Source organism: Bubalus bubalis, chromosome 6 (genome assembly GCF_019923935.1).
Source record: "Bubalus bubalis isolate 160015118507 breed Murrah chromosome 6, NDDB_SH_1, whole genome shotgun sequence".
In the NCBI taxonomy this organism is placed as follows: domain Eukaryota; kingdom Metazoa; phylum Chordata; class Mammalia; order Artiodactyla; family Bovidae; genus Bubalus; species Bubalus bubalis.
Genome location: NC_059162.1, coordinates 35,742,304 through 35,762,976, shown reverse-complemented (window position 1 = coordinate 35,762,976; position 20,673 = coordinate 35,742,304). Strand labels below are relative to the sequence as shown.

The following is a 20,673-nucleotide window of genomic DNA, read 5'->3' as shown; positions in this document are numbered from 1 at the left end:
AAGGAATGCAAAAGTCTACTCAGTTTTCCAGATCAGGTTTTTATTCCACTTATCCCACAATCACTCAAGCTCTAGTCTCTCCAAGGGTAGAACCAGGAATTGTCCAATCCCCTACAGCCTCCTACTTCTGCTTCTAAGACCACAGTGATTTTCAGGGCCCAGAAATCTTGGTATACTGCAGTTCTACTCATTATTCTATCTATCTGTTGGTCTACCCACCTACTTATCTATTCATCATGGTCTCCCAGAGATCAGAACATCAATTCAGCATGGTTCTTATCAGTGAGAGGCTCACTGTCTAATTGAATTTTGAACATTATTCTGTGAGGAATAGAAGATATACTGAGAAAATAAGGGATACATCAGCCTTGATTTTAATAAAGATCACGTTGCGAAGTGTATAGTGAAGGAAAACTAACAGCGGGGAGGAGATTTTGTAGTTAATCTATAGCAATACCATATACACAGATTCTCTAGAGACTTAGGAGGAGAACTAAGAAGAATAGGTAAGTGAATGAAGATGAGAGGCTGTTAAGTCAAGGCTGACCCCCAGCTTTGGGTGACTGTATGAGTGGTGGATCTTTAAGACAAAAAATAGGAGGAAGTTAGCAGTGATGACTACTGAGACTGGTGTTAGATATCTGAAACAAGGTCACTGCAGGATACCTGGGAAGGGATACATTAGAAGATGAAGATTTGGAATCCAAAGCTCAGGAGAGAGGTCTTAAGTGGACATGGAGCCTTATCTACCTGGGTAGCAGATTATGGGTAATGCCAGAAAAATTAATCAGATATACAAAGGATGACTGAGGGGATGTGAAGAATGATTAACAGTGACAGATGATAGAGAAGAATCAAGTTGAATAAGGCCATCAATGTGATGACCAGTGGAAATGTCAATTGCAAGGTGGAAGACTCTTTAGCCTTCATTTAGGCCCTGGGTCGTTTTGTACAACTTGTAACTCTTTCCACTCCCTTAGCTATAAACATGCCCAGTGTTGAATGAAAGGCTCCACTTTTTAAACTGTCTTCCAACCCAACTATATCCAACTTGTTTACAACAACTTAGCCATTCCTACTAGCCATGACTTTCTGAACCACAATGGATTATTGAGTAACACTGAACCAAGTGGAATCCCTTTTTGTCTCCTGAAGAGAATATGGACTATTAACCAATGAAGCCATAAAGCTCTATAAAACCGGGGGTCAATTCAAATCACCTATGATTTATTTTACAGAGAGACTTGGAATCTTTAAGTTTGCCTTAAATCAATACTATTTACTTGCTTTAAATTTGGTTGTTGGGATGATTTCTCCCAAAGTCAAGTTCTCTCCTCTGTACAAAAGCCCCATTCAAGTAAACCATGTCTCCAGCCTCTGATACATCTCATCCTGCCTCCTGCCCTTCTCCCGTACACCCGTTTTGCTCCAATCACATCACTCATGGAAAATTAATTGTACTCATGGAAAATTAATTGCAAGCAATTACTCCTGGCTGTCAAAACAAAGAACTGTGCAAAAACTTAAACCAATATTGGGAACTGGGATTCTCTGCAGACTAGGAAACAGCCCATAAAGTCTAGTTTGCCCATGTCCTCAAAATCCCACCTATTTTACCACACACAGATCTGCCAAGCTCAGACTTAAAATCTACCCATAACTACAGCCTATACCAGAACAGGAAGGGGTGAGGCTGAGGAGAGGATGTCAGGAGACTTCCAACTTTCAGAGGGTATCTGTTTGGCAGTGAGGGAGAAAAGGCTGCTGATGAACAGATCCCTTTATTTCCAAGGGCTACCCAGCAAATCCTAACCTGAAGGCAAAGAAAGGGAAGACTCCTCCATACCACTAATTACCTGACTGTGGGCATTCAGTGCCACCAGTCTCTTAAAAATCTTGGACAGGAAAGGACAGAAAGAGGAGAGAAAAAGAATGAGGACAAGATGTGAAAAACAAAAGGAGAATGGAGGGCAATTTAAGGATGCAGACAAAGAATCAAGAGAACACAAGACTTAGGTTCAAAACTCCAAGAAGCGGTATTTCCTGGTGGTCCAGTGGTTAAGAATCCACTATTCAGTGCAGGGGTATGCATTCCTTCCCAAAAAATAGCTTCTTATCATAACATCTTGGATGAAAATACTGAGTTTTCATTGTATCCAGGCACTTTGCTACGCATCAACATTATTTCATATGATCCTTACAATAATCCTCTAATTTCATTTTTACGGATGAATAAATGAGATGTTTACACACTTTCCCCAAGTTCATGCAGCTAGTTAAGAGCTGAACCAGATTTTTAATCATCTCTGCTTGACTCACAACCACTCTCCTACACTATTCCCTTTAGACTGCAAGAACCTTGCCAACTATGGGATCACTTTCTACGCCTCATAGACTGAAACTCAGAAGACAGGACTATGGGACTGACAAAAATCCACTCACCTACTATGAGCAAATAACATGTTAATTGTCCTCAAAGGGGATAAAGGACAGAACACATAAAGATGAAACCACAGAAATATTAAGTGATAAGCTGCATCGGGTAGGCAGTTAAATAGTAATAATGTGCTGGTGTGCTGTGCGCACTGCACCCAGTTGTATCTGACTCTCTGCGACCCCACGGACTGTACCCCACCGGCTGCCTCTGTCCATGGAATTTTCCAGGCAAGAATACTGGAGTGGGTCATGATTTCCTCTCTAGGGGATCTTTCTGACCCAGGGATTGAATCCCTGTCTCCTGTGCATCTCCTGCATGGCAGGCAGATTCTTTTAAGGGCAGGACAGATAAAGATGGACCCACACACAAATATAAGTGATAAACTGCATCAGGTAGGCAATTAAAGGGCTTCCCTGGTAAAGAATCTGCCTGCCATGCAGGAGACCCTGGTTCAATTTCTGTGTCAGAAAGATCCCCTGGAGAAAGAATAGGCTAACCACTCCAGTATTCTAGGACTTCCCTGGTGGCTCAGATGGTAAAGAATATGCCTGCAATGTGGGAGTCCTGGGTTCAGTCCCTGGGTTGGGAAAATCCCCTGGAGGAGGGCATGGCAACACACCCAGCATTCTTGCCTGAAGAATCCCCATGGACAGAGGAGCCTGGCGGGCTACAGACCATGGTGCTTCAAAAAGTCAGACACAACTGAGCAACTAAGTACAGCACAGGCAATTAAATAATAATAAATGTATGTACTATTTCTATTTTATACCTTTGTAAATTGTTTCTGACCTTCAGAAACATTAGCAGGTGCTAATCTTGTCTCCTTTACCTACAGACCTTGAGCCAATTAACTGCATAAGCACAGTGACTCCCATCAACAACTGGGCACTGCTCTTCTGAGGATGGAATCAGTCCAAGCAGGCAGGGCGGGCACAGTGCAGGTGCTCAACTAATGCCAGGCTCTTTCTCCAAGCACTGCCCAAGCCTGGTGTATAGAGTGGCTCGAGGAGCCTCACAAATACGTCTATGGAAGGAGCCGAATGAGAGGAATGCACCGTGATCTCCATTTTCTAATAGGATTCACAAGTTTTGTATGATTGCCTATTTTCTGAACTGGGCTCTGAAATGAGCTATTATTCTCTGTTTCACTCTTCTTCACATTATCCAAAATAATTCAATGTCCACCTTCCCCTTTGGGAAAATCAAAGGTTGACACAGCTACCTTTTGAACTCAGGCTGTTAAAGATCCCTTTCTTCTGTTCAAAAAGTTTTACTGATTTTGAAAGGTCTTATTGATAAAACACAGAGAAACTCAGGGGAAAAGGACAAAGAGAAAGAAGAAGAAAGAGAAATAATAAAGAGGCCAGAAAAGAAAGAGAAGGAAAAGAGCCCAAGAGGGGCAGAGAGAGGCAAAAGGGTACTGAATGCATAATTGCCAACAGCCTTAGAAACTGTCTCAGGTTACAATCATGGAGCATTATTTTTAAAAACCAAGGGGAAAACATTTACACAAAATCCAAAGGATATACATTCTTTGTTAAAGGCTGGAAAATGACAATGTATTCAATTCATTAATTCATGAATTAGTCTGTGCAATGTTTACTCCTGGCAGCCTTAGCCTTTTGGAGATGAATATTTAAGAGAAAAGGGGAGAAATTCAAAAACCAAAGACAGAAAAAGAACCATTTTTTCCTGTTTTGTTTTCCGACTCTGTTTGTGTGCTGCAGCTATATTTGTATAGTGTTGGCGAGATTTAGGGGAAGGGGGTGAATGAAACGGGTGATAGGGAACCTCCCAAGTCCCTCTTGAAGCCCTCTGTCGCTCAGCTAGGTATAAAAGTCACAAGAATTTCAAACCATTTTCTAATTGTGCTCATAAACAATAGTTTCAAAAGCCGATATGTTATAATAAACACATATTTAGAGTAAATTAGGCCTTAATTATGTTGAGCAAGTTTTATGTTCTCATTAAAAGCCCATTCACAGCAATAAACATGACTTACCAGCGGAATTAACTCTGCTGCAATTGTCTACTCTTCCCAAACATTCTTTGTGTGCTCTGGCACCACACTTAACACATAAATAACCTTGAAAAAATGTTCCTCTGCAAGGGAAAATCAGAGAGTGATAGGTTAAAAGGTGCAAAATTCTGCCTCTAGAAAACCATTAGTGCCAGGAAGCAGAATAAGAGAACACAGCACTATGCAGAGTCCCCTTCAAGCCAATGGAGAGAACCTTCCTGGGTTCTGAAGGAATGGTCCAGGCACAAGGCCAAGGAAAGATCTGATGGATCCAAACTTGTAAGGCATATATCCATTAGAAAACATTCTGACTGGGACCCTAGGGAAGCCGAAACATTCGGCAGTTACACCAGTTCCTTTAAACTGAAAACCAAGACCACGCCAACTGACCTCAGGAGCATCTGGCAGACTCTGCAGGATGTAACCCGGGTGAAGGTGTGCATCTTGAACTCATGGAAGTTGGAGTCTGCATAGTCTGGCCTTATGTTGGATCTAGACAAAAGCAAAGAGGTAACATCCTCAAGAAAGCTTCACAACACAGCATCAGTCTAAGTTCATCAATTTTACACTGGGTAGAGAGGTGATTCAGACAAATAGGCTATTAAATACACAATGTTTTCTAAGCCAAATGCTTTGCATTAAAATAGGTACCAAAATCTGACTGTGTGAGAACCAGTGACATATAAAGACTGAAGCAACCGAATCCGGCTCAGAATTGCATGTTCCCAGGGAACTTTACAGACTGGCCACGTAGGTCAACCTGCCAGGAAAAACACAAAGCCTGAGGGATATTCATGCTGTGTGATGATTTCTTTTTTCTCTAGCCACATCACCAAAATAGAAACTAGCTGCAGGGAGCAGGAGGGAGGGGAAATGGGTGCTGCATTTCCACAGGGTTCCTGTCCAAATAGGTATGTGGATTATGTAATGATCTATAAAAGTGAATACAAATTTCCCAAAAGAGTTCAAACGAAGCATCAGTCTGATCATTAAAAATGTCTTCCTTAAAAACAACCCAGTTTTCTGGCAATCTAAATAAAAGGTAAACAAAATTACTTTATCATTTATATTCTCTTTATATTATACACATACACACAAAAAAATACTGAGCATACTGCAAAATGACATTCACTGTGCATTTACTCTGTGCCGATACTGTGGTAAAACACAATGTGCTCATTACACCTCACTTAACCTTCACACCAATCCTAACTGTGCGGCACTAATCAATTCACTAGTTTACAAACAGGGAAATAGAGGCTTGCGTGCGTGCATCCGAAGTCGTTTCAGTTGTGTTTGGCTCTTTGTGACTCCATGGACTGTAGCCTGCCAAGCTCCTCTGTCCATAGCATTCTCCAGGCAAGAATACTGGAGTGGGTTGTCATGCCCTCCTCCAGGGAATCTTTCCAACCCAAGGACTGAATTCATGTCTTGTATGTCTCCTGCACTGGCAGGCAGGTTCTTAACCACTAGCATCCCATGGGAAGCCCCAATAAAAGTTTACATTAAAGGAAAAGGCAGAGCTGGGAACTCCAACCCAGGTCTGTGCTCTTAGCCACCAAAATTGTAGTGCAAGGAGGAATTCAACAGTATTCACCTTCATATAATTAGATTTTTGTGTTAATAAGTATATGGGAAACTGTTAAGTTTAGTCATTTCCAGAGGACTTTTTATATTATTCTTAATTTGTCCATGTTACCAAAGAAAGCAGAAAAATTATGAAAGGATAAATTAAAAATGAATACAGATCAGAGGGACCCCTAGAAAGCTAAGATGAGGCTGAGATGCTACATGATCTGCGAGACTGTAGGAAAAGTTTGAGATGAGCCAGGATTTCCCCTTTTATAGAACACAGCGACTCTCAAGCACACACAGCCTTGGCATAATGAAGCATAACGCAGGCGGGCAACCAGGCATCAATCTCTGAGGTACCAGGAGAAGCCTTACGAAAAAACATTCACAAAGGCAATTGGAGTAGCAGGCAGTGATGCAGAAGTGTCAGCAAGGTCAGCCTTGCAATCCATCTGCTGAATATAACCGTGCTAAAAATGAAATCAAATATTAGTGCCATCTGGGATTTCTCTGCTCTGTGCTTCTGGTGACCTCACTTTTCAGGAAAGTGTTCCACTGCGTGCTGCAAAGGACGGCCATTTCCATGGAGGCATTTTTGTGTTGCTGATTAAAAATTACAGAGTGTTTCTTCAGGAAGGGAAATGTTGAAGAAAAGATAATGATCTAGAAACAAAATTCTTTTCACATTGTTTCTTGAGTCCATACAGCCAGGCATTGATATGAGCGTGGAAACCCGTTTCCTCAGCCAGGGAGGCCCATTGTCCATCTCTCTCTAAGCACCAAGGTGACACAGTGATAGAAGAACTCTCAAACAGCAACTTCGGTCTGGCAAACTTGAAGAATTCACCAGCCTGGAGTTTCAGAATACAAGTGGGTCTCCTTCAGGCAGGAACTCAAGTAAATAGATACAAAATAACTAAGAATTTAATTAATTTTAGAAGTCTACCTAGAACAGCTCTCTCTTAGGGTCAGCCCAAGTCATGCGTGTGTGTTGTGTGTGTGTGTGTGTTTACTATTTGCATTTAACATTTTCACCAACTAACTAGGAATAAGCTGACTTTTCAGAAGACAAAAGCTGAGAGCAAGATTACACTGAAAGGTTAAAAAGAAAAATCTTACATAAAGAAAAAAAGTAGAAAATATTGTTGACAGTATTTGCTGTAAGTTAAGTGAGACTTGAAGATGTAGGGTAGAATGGTAGAAAGAACGGTTGGAAATTTGGGGCTAGTTTTTAACTGCATATTATTTTAAAAATTTTAAATCAAACACTAAAGAATAAAAGTTAACTCTATGACCCTGCTACTGAGGCACTATAGAATATAAAAGCATGGTTGAGAGCAGGAATCTGAAATCAGACCACCTGGGCTTACATCCTAACATGCAAATCACTAACAGGGTGACCTTGGGCAAGTTAATAGTACAAAGCAGGAATACTAATAAAATCAAACTCAGAAAGGAAGGCAACTTACGTGAAGGGCTTAGGACGTTGCCTAGCCCAGAGTTAGTGTTCAGTGAGTCTTGGCTCTAATTTATAAATTGCTGATTCTAATTCCACATAATAATGATGTAATCAGGATAATACTTTTATGAGTGGTGAAGAGTCCCTTGGTAGTCTTGGGACTGAATCTCTAGAGGGTCCCCATTTTCCTAGGAATTTCATTGCAGGAAGGTTGTTGTATGTTCACTGTCCTTGGGACCAGGAATCCATATGTAATGATTTAAGCACATTAAGAAATAGGGTTACTCAGGAAAGGATATGTATGCAAAAAGTCCAGGGAATTAGATGAAGTCATATCAAATACCAACTAAAGATAAGAGAGATGTCAATACACATGGGGATGCAGAAACCAAAGACAGTAACTTGACTGAATGGGAAAGCTGGAAAGATAGGCTGAAGCAAAAGAGGATAAAGAAACATCAGGTTTATAGATTTGATAACACAAGGACAGAAATGATCAAAAGTAGAATGTATTGCTGCTGCTGCTAAGTCACTTCAGTCGTGTCCAACTCTGTGTGACCCCACAGACAGCAGCCCACCAGGCTCCCCTGTCCCTGGGATTCTCCAGGCAAGAACACTGGAGTGAGTTGCCATTTCCTTCTCCAATGCAGGAAAGTGAAAAGTGAAAGTGAAGTCGCTCAGTCGTGTCTGACTCTTAGCGACCACATGGACTGCAGCCCACCAGGCTCCTCCATCCATGGGATTTTCCAGGCAAGGGTACTGGAGTGGGGTGCCATTGCCTTACACCTCTAATGTACAAGGCACAGTAATTGACTTTTCATATATTTTTTTCACATTTACTTCTCACAATAAACCTATAAAGTAGAGTAATTCATTCACTTCACACTTAAAAGCACCTACATGTAGACAGGCCCTGAAGCAGGAACAGAAAGAAGAGTCCCTGAGCTGGAGACCAGTGGGTGAAAAGGGGGGATGTAGGAGTGAGCAAGAGTGGCTGGCAGGGCCAAGGAAAGAGTTGATGTCTTCAACAGGGATTGACGCCACATTTTCACTAAGTTGCTTCAGCCGTGTCTGACTCTTTGTGACCTTATGAACTGTAGCTCGCCAGGCTCCTCTGCCCATGGGGATTCTTCAGGCAAGAATACTGGAGTGGGTTGCCATTTCCATCCCCAGACATCACATTTAGTTGACCCCTCAAAATCTCTATGACTACTATGTAGAGAATTCCTTGCAGTGCAGCAAAAGTGGACAGAGCAAGCCCAAGTACGGGGTTGCGCTGACTGCAGATGAGAACTGGACTTGTAATAGGTCAGCTCACTTGCCTGGTCATACAGCTATAGAAAAAGGATTCCATTTAAGTAACTTGCTTTGATATACTATAGTTTACTTATGAGAACTTGGGTGGAATCTCATAGATCCCATTTCTTTTGCTTCATTTCAGTTCAGTTCAGTTCAGTTGCTCAGTCATGTCTGACTCTTTGCGACCCCATGAATCATAGCACGCCAGGCCTCCCTCTCCATCACCAACTCCTGGAGTTCACTCGAACTCATGTCCATCGAATTGGTGATGCCATCTAGCCATCTCATCCTCTGTCGTCCCCTTCTCCTCCTGCCCCCAATCCCTCCCAGCATCAAAGTCTTTTCCAATGAGTCAACTCTTTGCATGAGGTGGCCAAAGTATTGGAGTTTCAGCTTTAGCATCAGTCCTTCCAATGAACACCCAGGACTGATCTCCTTTAGGATGGACTGGTTGGATCTCCTTGCTGTCCAAAGGACTCTCAAGAGTCTTCTCCAACACCACAGTTCAAAAGCATCACTTCTTCGGCACTCATCTTTCTTTAGGGCCTATTATTAATACAAGTAGGCTTCCCTTGTTTAATCAGTCAATCAAATATTTATAGAGAAAGGCATACTGATGCTCTTGTGGCTCCTATAACCTTTCGTGATCTTCTCTGACTGTCATCTTGTCCTCTGGCTCCATGTGGTAGCCAAGTTGAGGACCATACACCTCGCCTAGCCTGGGCAATCCTCTCCATCCTGCAGATCTGCATTTCAACCTCAGGCATCTCAAATGCAGCACACACAAAACTCAACCCCACACCTTTCCTAACATACCTGATTCTTTTTTTAAAAAAAAAATACAAAGCCTTGTTTGGAGGGCTGATCTTTAATAGATAACAGCAATGGAGCTGCTAAGTATGAAATCCTGATGTAACACATCTGATTCTAATCAAATTCTGATTTCAGTCTATTACCATTCACTCCTTCCAGGAGAGAAACTCAAAAGAGGCATAATGAATTTTTCCCTTTCCCTGACATTCTCTACATTTTCATTTTCTCTTAACCTCTCCTCTGCTCCAACTCCTTCTTCCCTGACACCCTGACCAACTTCTGATTCAACTTTAAAAATACTTCCTCTAAAATGCAGGTTCCATTCTCTCTTCTCACTTCCTAATTCAAATCCTCAGCATCTCCCAACTAAATTGTGACAATGACCTTCTTAATTATTCCATCTCCTACTTTCTCTACTTAAGGCCATCTTTCCTACTATTTCCAGAATCACTTTTAAGAATGAAAATATGATATGTCACTCCCTCCTTTGAATACATCTGCTGATTCCTAATGCCTATGGGGATAAAGATACATCTTCTAACAATGGCATGAAGAGTTTTTAAGCTCTAGCTTTAGCTACCACTCACCAGCCCCTTCTTTCCCAAACACTCAAACAGTTCAGTTCAGTTCAGTCGCTCAGTCATGTCCAACTCTCTGCCACCCCATGAATCGCAGCATGCCAGGCCTCCCTGTCCATCACCAACTCCCAGAGTTCACTCAAACTCACGTCCATCGATTCGGTGATGCCATCCAGCCATCTCATCCTCTGTCGTCCCCTTTTCCTCCTGCCCCCAATCCCTCCCAGCATCAGAGTCTTTTCCAATGAGTCAACACTTTGCATGAGGTGGCCAAAGTACTGGAGTTTCAGCTTCAGCATCATTCCTTCCAAAGAACACCCAGGGCTGATCTCCTTGCAGTCCAGGGGACTCTCAAGAGTCTTCTCCAACACCACAGTTCAAAAGCATTAATTCTTCAGTGCTCAGCTTTCTTCACAGTCCAACCCTTGCATCCATATATGACCACTGGAAAAACCATAGCCTTGACTAGACAGACCTTTGTTGGCAAAGTAATGTCTCTGCTTTTTGATATGCTATCTAGGCTGGTCATAACTTTCCTTCAAAGGAGTAAGAGTCTTTTAATTTCATGGCTACAATCACCATCTGCAGTGATTTTGGAGCCCAAAAAAATAAAGTCTGACACTGTTTCCCCATCTATTTCCCATGAAGTGATGGGACCAGATGCCATGATCTTCGTTTTCTGATTGTTGAGCTTTAAACCAACTTTTTCACTCTCGTCTTTCACTTTCATCAAGAGGCTTTTTAGTTCCTCTTCACTTTCTGCCATAAGGGTGGTGTCATCTGCATATCTGAGGTTATTGATATTTCTCCCGGCAATCTTGATTCCACCTTGTGCTTCTTCCAGCCCAGCGTTTCTCATGATGTACTCTGCATAGAAGTTAAATAAGCAGGGTAACAATATACAGCCTTGACGTACTCCTTTTCTTATTTGGAACCAGTCTGTTGTTCCATGTCCAGTTCTAACTGTTGCTTCCTGACCTGCATACAGGTTTCTCAAGAGGGAGGTCAGGTGGTCTGGTATTCCCATCTCTTTCAGAATTTTCCACAGTTTATTGTGATCCACACAGTCAAAGGCTTTGTCATAGTCAATAAAGCAGAAATAGATGTTTTTCTGGAACTCTCTTCCTTTTTCCATGATCCAGTGGATGTTGGCAATTTGATCTCTGGTTCCTCTGCCTTTTCTAAAACCAGCTTGAACATCTGGAACAAGCCATACACTATAAACATGCAGATCTTATCCCATTTCTCAGTCATATTCTTGTCTATAATCCTGGATTTTATAATCCATTCACTCTAAATGTTTCACCTAACTTATAACTGCTAACTTACCCGGTTACTAACTTAGGACCAGATTTTTAAAAACGAGACTCCTTTGAATATTTTCTTTGGGTCCACATGATTAAGATAGTGATTATCAGTATCATCTGGATTCTCAAAGTACTTTTTTGGTTTTCTAGTACAATATTACCTTGTATTCGAACCACTAATTATCTGCTTCCAACAATCAGAAACTTGTTCAATGCTATTTATGTCTATATTACCAAGACTTAGCTCAATGTTTCCTATCTATGTGTATTAAGCTTATAGCATTGAATAAATTAACAAACATCCCTATCTATATATTAAGTATCTGCGACTTAAAGGGAAAAGAACTAAAAAAGCAAAAGTGCGGTTGTCTTACCCTCAGAAAGATATCCACTGAGTTAGAGAAGCAAAAACTCATATCCATGAAATAACAAAACTTATAATTAAGGATCAAAGAAATAAAAAGCGGAAATCAATTAGTGGCTAAACAATAAGAGAAAATCAATAGTGTTTCATGGATAAAGGAATGGGAGAAAATGGCATAATTTTGGGGAGAAAACAAGGTTGAAAGCTCAACAATGAATATCAAGTGTTCATAGAACAATGGCAGATACACCATCTGTGACATTGTAATAGTTAATATTATGTCTCAAGCTGACTGGTCCATGGTTGCCCAAATTTTTGGTCAAACATCATCCTGGGTGAAGATATTTTTGGACAATATTAACACTTGAGTCTGAGACTGAGTAAAGCAATTGCCCTCCCTAGTGAAAGTGGGCCTCATCCAATCAGTTAAAGGCCCAAATAAAATAGAAAGGCTGACCCTCCCGCAAGTAAGAATTATTTCTGCCTGACTACCTTTGAACTAGGACATAGACACTTTTGCCTTCAGACTCAACCTTAAACAATGGCTTTGTCTGGGTCTCAAGTCTTCAGGTCATAGGAAAGACCCATGCCATCAGCTCTGCTGGTGGCTTTTGAAGTCATACTGGACAATACATTTTTGGCTCTCCTGAGTCTCCAGCTTGCTGACTCACCCTAGAAATCTTGGGGCTTGCCAACCTCCCCACATGCATAAGCGAATTCCTTATGATATATAATACATGCACACACACACATATACATACACACACACACCCCATTTGTTTTGTTTCTATGAAGAAATCTAATACAGAGACACTAGAAAGTAACATTAGATAGGACTGCTGTTCTTGTTCAGTCGCTAAATTGTGTCCAGCTCTGTGTGACTCCATGGATTGCAGCATATCAGGCTCCTCTGTCCTCACTATCTCCCAGAGTTTGCTCAAATTTATGTCCATTGAGTCAGTGATGCTATCCAAGCATCTCATCCTCTGCCGCTGCCTTCTCCTTTTGCCTTCAATCTTTCCAAGCATCAGAGTCTTTGCCAATGAGTTGGCTCTTTGCATTAGGTGGCCAAAGTATTGGAACTTCAGCTTCAGCATCGGTCCTTCCAGTGAATATTCAGGGTTAATTTCCTCTAGAACTGACGGGTTTCTAGGTCCAAGAGACATGGACTTGCAGTCCAAGAGATTCTCAAGAGCCTTCTCCAGCACCAGAATTCAGAAGCATCAATTCTTCAATGCTCAGTCTTTTTTAGGTCCAACTCTCACATCTGTACATGACTACTGGAAAAACCATAGCTTTCTCACAAACTGATGTCTCTGCTTTTTAATACATTATCTAGGATTGTCATGGTTTCCCTTCCAAGGAACAAGTGTCTTTTAATTTCATGGCTGAAGTCACCATCTGCAGTGATTTTGGAGCCCAAGAAAATAAAGTCTGTCACTGTTTCCGCTATCTCCCCATCTATTTCCCATGAAGTGATGGGAATGGATGTCATAGCTTTAGTTTTTAAAATGGTGAGTTTCAAACCAGCTTTTTCACTCTCTTCTTTCACCCTTATCAGGAGGCTCTTTAGTTCCTCTTCATTTTCTGACATTAATGTGGTATCATCTGCATATCTGAGGTGGTAGATAGGATTACTGGGCCCAATTATCAAAGGAGGGGATAGAAACAATACTAAAGTTCAAATTTGTCAGCCTCCATAATATTTTCCTTGACACCCCTAAGCCAACTTAATATGAACCACCGAGGCTTTTCACTAATTTTGTGCAACCCCTAAAAGAAATCACCACTTAGCATAAAAATTGCTTGTCTGCAGGTCCATCTTCCTGCTGGCCTATGTGGTGCTTGAAAGTAGGGGAATTGACTTCTCCTTTTTAACTTGTCTCACCTTTAGTTACCAAACATTCGACTAGGAAAATGAACTGCCAGGCATTTATGGTTGAAAGAAATCAGAAAAATATGCTTTTCCTATAGCATTTAATTTACTTTTCAGAAGGCTGCCTTTGCCGCATTGTCAGATGGAAATCTGGACAGAGTACAGTAGATATAAAGACATTTTTACTATGCCAAAAAATTTTATCTTCCATATAAAATAAAGCTGAAGAAAAACATAATGCTTAACTGAATTTCACTTAAATGCTATAATTTATGTTTATTCACCTACAACCTCTCCTTTGTGAGAAAACAACATTTAATCTTTTTATAACAACTACAATTCAGTTCATAGATACAAATATATTTCAGTAGAAAAGTATTACAGTGGAATTAGTAATATCAGTTCAGTTCAGTCACTCAGTCATGTCCAATACTTCGTGACCTCATGGACTACATCATGCCAGGCTTCCTGTCCATCACCAACTCCCAGAGCTTGCTCAAAGTCATGTCCATTGAGTCAGTGATGCCATCCATCTCATCCTCTGTAGTCCCCTTCTCCTCCTGCCTTCAATCTTTCCCAGTATCAGGGTCTTTTCCAATGAGTCAGTTCTTCCCATCAGGGGCCAAAGTACTAGGGCTTCAACTTCAGCATCAGTACTTCCAAAGAATATTCAGGACTGATTTCCTTTAGGATGGACTGGTTGGATCTCCTTGCAGTCCAAGGGACTCTCAAGAGTCTTCTCCAACAACACAGTTTAAAAGCATCAATTTTTCAGCACTCAGCTTTCTTTATGGTCCAACTTCCACTTCCATACATAACTACTGGAAAAACCACAGCTTTGACTAGACACACCTTTGTTGGCAAAGGAATGTCTCTGCTTTTTGATAGGCTGTCTACGTTGGTCATAACTTTCCTTCCAAGGGGGAAGCATCTTTTAATTTCATGGCTGCAGTCACCATCTGCAATGATTTTGGAGCCCAAAAAAATAAAGTCTGTCACTGTTTCCATTGTTTCCCCATCTATTTGCCATAAAGTGATGGGACCAGATGCCATGATCTTAATTTTTTGAATGGTGAGTTTTAAGCAGTTTTTTCACTCTCCTCTTTCACTTTCATCAAGAGGCTCTTTAGTTCCTCTTCACTTTCTGCCATTAGGGTGGTGTCATCTGCATATCTGAGGTTATTGATATTTCTCCCAGCAATCTTGATTCCAGCTTGTGCTTCATCCAGCCAGGCATTTCGTATGACGTACTCTGAATAGACGTTAAATAAGCAGGGTGACAATATACAGCCTTGACATACTCCTTTCCCAATTAGAAACCAGTCTGTTGTTCCATGTCCAGTTCCAACAGTTGCTTCTTGACCTGCATACAGATTTCTCAGGAGGCAAGTAGGGTGGTCTGGTATTCCCATCTCTTGAAGAATTTTCCACAGTTTGTTGTGATCCACACAGCCAAAGGCTTTGGTGTAGTCAATGAAGCAGAAGTAGTAATATATTAGTAATATAGCCAGCTATTACTATAGAATTAGTAATACAGCCAGCTATTACTTTAAAATTTTATATATTTAAACTTAATATTTTCCTCAATTTTAACTATAAACTATTACCTTTTAGTAATCTAGTTTTAGAACATAGGAAGTAAATATTGGCAAATGAAATAATCTACAATGATCCTGAGTAATTAGAGAGGAAGATGAGAATCATCTTATGACATCATTCTCTCTCATGCCTTGTCAGTATTTCCAAATCAAGTATTCAGTTAGCATCTGGGTATCCTCTCCAAATGAAAAAAAAAAAAAAAATCACCAGTATAGGCACTGTGACAGTTATGTAAAACACAAAATAGATGATTTTATCATACTGTATTAAAAGTTGAGCAAGAGAGCTGGAAGTATAAGTTAATACTTTGAAAAATACTTCTCTGAATGTAGCAGGCATTTCTGTGTACCAAAAATACATGGAAAAGTAAAAATATATACAAACTGAGCTACATGTGGCAATATTGCTGAAATTCAGAGAATATACATTTTGATAAACAAATGCCAGGCATAAATTACACTGTAAATGTTCTATAAGAAAATGCTGAACAATCTTGCTTATTCTATGTATTATTCCACCAAATTATTTTATTTTCTGACATCACAAGATGACATATTGCATCATGCATCATTCTATTAACCTCTATTACTTTAATTAATAAATTAAGGATTTATTTATAATTTAATACATTTAAGTAAATCAATTTACTTAATAATTTATGCAATTAAATTATCAAAGGCAATAAATTTCTATGTTTTCTAAATTTTTAAAATATATATATATAACATATATGTATAAAACAATTTCTCTGATTAATAAAGAACTGAAAAGGCAATGGACCATCTCAATGGATGTCAAAAAAAGGCTTTAATAAAATGTATCATGAGCTTCTTATGAAACTCTATGTGAACCAGATGCTAAACTAGATGTTAAGGGATGCATTCATAACACAATAAAGAATATTACACTAAGAGAATTGAAAACATATGCAAAATGCTGTCTCAATCACTAAAGGTTCCTGAAGTCAACTGTACTACTCAACACTTGTCTAGATCTGATCAATATGACAAAAATAATAAACATGAAAGATAAATATTGTAAAAAAAAAAATACACAGAATTATCATTTGGAAGTGATACTATTCAGACTACTAGGAAAAGCCAAGGGAATAAATTCAAAACTAATGAAACTAATCAGAGAAAAAGACATACCAGATGGTATCTGAAGAAATTCACCTGTAAGATTCCAGTGTTGTCCACCAGTAAAATGCAGTAATGTGTGTAGTGTTTTTACCTGGCAAAATTCCTCAAGTGTCATAGTTCAAGGATTTTGGGGGGCTGGTCCCACAGGAACTGAATGCCAGCAAAGTCAACCACAATCACTAAAAATTCCCTGAAGGAAAGCAGGTGCTCATCATGAACCACATGGATTGTTTCTTTAAAAGAAGTTTAGGCAGCCTAGCACAATGAAATTCAGTACCTCTGACAAACCAAATAACCTTACCACTTAGCACCGCAGGGACAGGGAACATTTCAAAACCCAAAAACGTTTCAGAACTTTCCAGATGCCAGTCAAGGTCTAAGTCTGAAACAAACCCTTTAAAAGATATCAAACTCAAGCCTGCCATGTTAAATCTTTCCTGAACAAAAATGCCTAAGAAAAATCATAGCATAAAATGTTCAGGTTCTGGATGAATAAAATTTAAAAATTAACTGAGGAAAATAAAAAAAAATTCAAGTTAATAAAAGCTACATACCAAATTCCTGAATAAGAACCTTGCATATTTTATTATAAATACACTTTCCTCAAGTTAATTTATAAATTTAAAACAATTCCTTTCTCTCAAAATATAAATACAAACAAATATACAATGAGAATTTTCTGAACCTGACAAATGATTATAAAATTCAACTGGAAGAATAAATGTGTGAGACTAGTTGGGAAAGTTTTAAAACTAAAATGAATTATTTTAGAGGATATGTGGAAAGCCATCATCCCCTAAGAGATATTAAAATTTTCTAAAGCTGTTATTAAATCTGTATGGGACTGATAACAGAACAGAAAGATCAATAATAAAGTCTTCAAGGCAATCATGCACGTGCAAAAACTCAGTATGCAATTTTTGTAGCAGGCTGTTCATTTATTTGTCTATTCAAAACAAATAAATAAATAAAACTTAGAATCTGATACCAGGTGGTGGGACACAATGGTAAGTAAAAAAGAGTAAAGTCTCTGCCTGTTTGGGGAAAAGAAATAACTAAATAACTCTACAAACAATTGTGAAATGGCAGGAATAACAAGTGCCACAGAGAAAAACCATGTTAGGAAAACTTACAACTTGGAATTTGACCTTGTCAAAAGATTATCACAAAGGGCTTTCCTATAGAAACAATACTTGAGCTGACATCTAAAGGTGATAGAGAGTTCAGATGATGAAAAGGAAAAAGAGGAACGTTCCAGACAGAGAAAAACTAACATTATATATATATATATATAAATATGTTTCAGAAAATATATTTACAGCTTTTTAAAAATGTTAAGGAAAGACATTTCTATCACCCATTTTATAATGAAATAAAGTTTAGGCAATTCAAGAGTTATATTATTTATTTGATAAACGTGTATTATATGCCTGTGATGGGCCGTGAATACAGTCAGTAATAAGAAATTGTAACATAGACAGTGAGCTGCCCTCGTGGAGCTTATTAAGTGTCAAGTATATCTTTAAGTCTATATTTCAATGTAAAATTTAGAGAGAAACCTGAAATTTGTTCTAAGCAAAAAAAAAAAAAAAGTACTTGAAGAAAATATTGATGACTACTTACAGAGTCTTTAAAGGTAGAAAATAAAGATGGCTGGATTTATTTATTTGTAAAACTCAAAACTTTTCCTTGAATAAACAATAATAAAAATTAAAAGAAAAAGCAAGTAAATAGCTGTAATTTGCATGATAAAAGATTAACATCCTTGCGATATGTAAGAGCCCTTGAAACCTATAAGAAAAAAAATGAACATTCCAATTGAAAAATTAGCAAAGAGATTAACAGGAAGATTTATTTTCAAAGAAATTAAAACAATCAAATATGTGAAACAGGTTTAAGCTGCTAGTGACCAAAAGAAATGCAAATTTAAGTAAGATATCATTTCACATATCAAACTGGCAAAAGAGAATAAAGGAAAAGAAAAAAGATAACACCTATCATGCATGAAGCTACAGAAATATCTGAAAACTTACAGATGTATTAATCTTCTGACATAAAATTCTGCTTATTAGAAATAATCATGAAGGGCTCCCTAGAACATATTTAATAATTAAAATTGGCATTGATTTAATTAAAAATAATGAAATAGGTAAATTATAGCATATCTATAGTTGGAATATTAGAAATGATAAAGTGGACATAAATATTAACCAAGAAAGATATCTGCAATATATTAAAGGAGAACAACTTGATACCAGATACATCCAGAATCATGATTAAGACATAACTGCTCATTAACATACATATGTGAAAATATAAACAAAGAGAGGCATTCGGAATTATAAATGATTTTTTAAATTTTAGAATATCTGTGTTATCTAAATACTTTACAATGAACATACATTATCCAATTTATTCCATCTACTCTTTCCAGAGACAAAAAGAATCAAATACAACCACAACAATCCATACAAGCTTTAAAACAAGTTAAGCAACTTGACTCAAATACACAGGTAATAAGTCAGCGAACAGAATCTGATTCTAAGATTTGTCTCAAAGCCTGTGTGTTTAATCACTATGCTAAAAATATCACAAGGCAATTATAAAGTAAAGACAAACTGAATTAAATGTTTTCAGCATATATGAAAATATTTTTGATACAAAGGAAACCATTACAAATCAGTGATAATACAATGATAAACTGACCCATAGAAAACTTGACAAAGGATATGAACAAGGAATTCATAAAGAAAAACAATTCGTTGACAAGCCTGTGATAAACTATTCAGCCTCAACAGTAAATGTAGAGTGGTGGATGTTCTAGAACATGGGACGGCTACAGCAGACACATTGCTCAGAAACCATCATTCCTGGACCCTGATTGCCTTGTTCTCCCCTACTCACCCCTCTTAGGGATGTGATCTTTCTGATGCTGCATTTACTCTAAGAACCAACAGAACTCATCATTTGTAAACACTCCCATGAATGCGAGCACACAGACTATTAGTGTTCAATATGGAAGGCAGCCCCAAGTATAGAAGGCTAGTACGGCAGCATGACTTGAAGGTCCCGGAACAGGCAAAATGCTGCCCCACACAGGTGAAGAGAATGACAGCTGTGGGCACAAGAAAAGCTAGCTGAACTACGGTAAACTTCTTCCTGCTCTAACCTCTGTCAGATCTTCTATCTTTGATTAATTACAAAGGATTCTATTTTTTTTTTTTTTGGCTAAAATAGAGCCCATGTGAAAAGTTTGGTTTAAAAAAAAAAGGAAAATTAAAATAATATTATTTTTTACAATAGTGAATAACTGTTAACAAGCAGTGCCCAATGATAAGGTACTAGGTAAATATATTGTGATACTTTCAAATAATGGAAAAATAGCCATTTAATCACTTTGGAGAAGCATTTTCACAAAAAAAACATAAGCTCAGATGTATTCTTGAAACACTGTACATGTACATATGTGTGTGTATCTGTATGTATGGATCTGTTACCATAAAAAATGATATAACACATACAGGAAAAGAAGAATTAGAACCAAAATAGAGTCTCATAGCGTCGTGTAATGTTCCTTCATTGTACTTGTAACAATTTCCTTTTTTACATTTCTTCCTATGATTATTTGATTAATGCTTATCTCTGCCCCGCCCCCCCCCAAGACTTTTTTTTTTTGAAGATTTTAAATTTTATTTTATTTTTAAACTTTACATAATCCGCCACAGGTATACATGTGTTCCCCATCCTGAACCCTCCTCCCTCCTCCCTTCCCATTCCATCCCTCTGGGTCGTCCCAGTGACCCCCAAAGACTTTTAAGCTCCGTGGGGCTGGGGCTATGTCAGATTTTGCTTATCATTGTATCTCAGGCATTATATGCAGTGCCTAACATAAACAGACATTCAACAAATGTGTTGGTGTTTAGTGGAGTATCTAAAAGAGATTAAATATGTTAAAAGTAAAATAAAGTTAGTATACACATGTATGCCAAAATATAATTGTTAAACATGTTACAAGTCTAGTTCTATCCTTCCTAGCAACCAAAGAAAAGAGGAAAACAGAATCTCTTGAAATATAATTGTATAAATTTTCCTGGCACCAAAGTGTAAGAAAAATTTCTCTGATATGTTTTTATAAAAGGGACTCTGTGTGAGACACATAGACAATGTCTTCAATAACACCATTATAAATACAGTTGTATACCTGCTC

At 38.6% G+C, this 20,673-nt stretch overlaps 1 protein-coding gene across 9 annotated transcripts in view; it reads right to left on the bottom strand.

Moving 5' to 3' along the window:
* The window catches only part of VAV3 (vav guanine nucleotide exchange factor 3), a 643,747-nt gene that overhangs the window by 156,383 nt on the left and 466,691 nt on the right, over positions 1–20,673 (bottom strand). For all 9 annotated transcript variants that reach the window (XM_044944623.2, XM_044944624.2, XM_044944626.2 and 6 more), the window contains 2 exons: positions 4,848–4,949; positions 4,440–4,540 (listed from right to left, as the gene is read on the bottom strand). In XM_044944623.2, the coding sequence (XP_044800558.1) occupies positions 4,440–4,540; positions 4,848–4,949 (203 nt within the window). The remainder of the gene's footprint in view (positions 1–4,439; positions 4,541–4,847; positions 4,950–20,673) is intronic.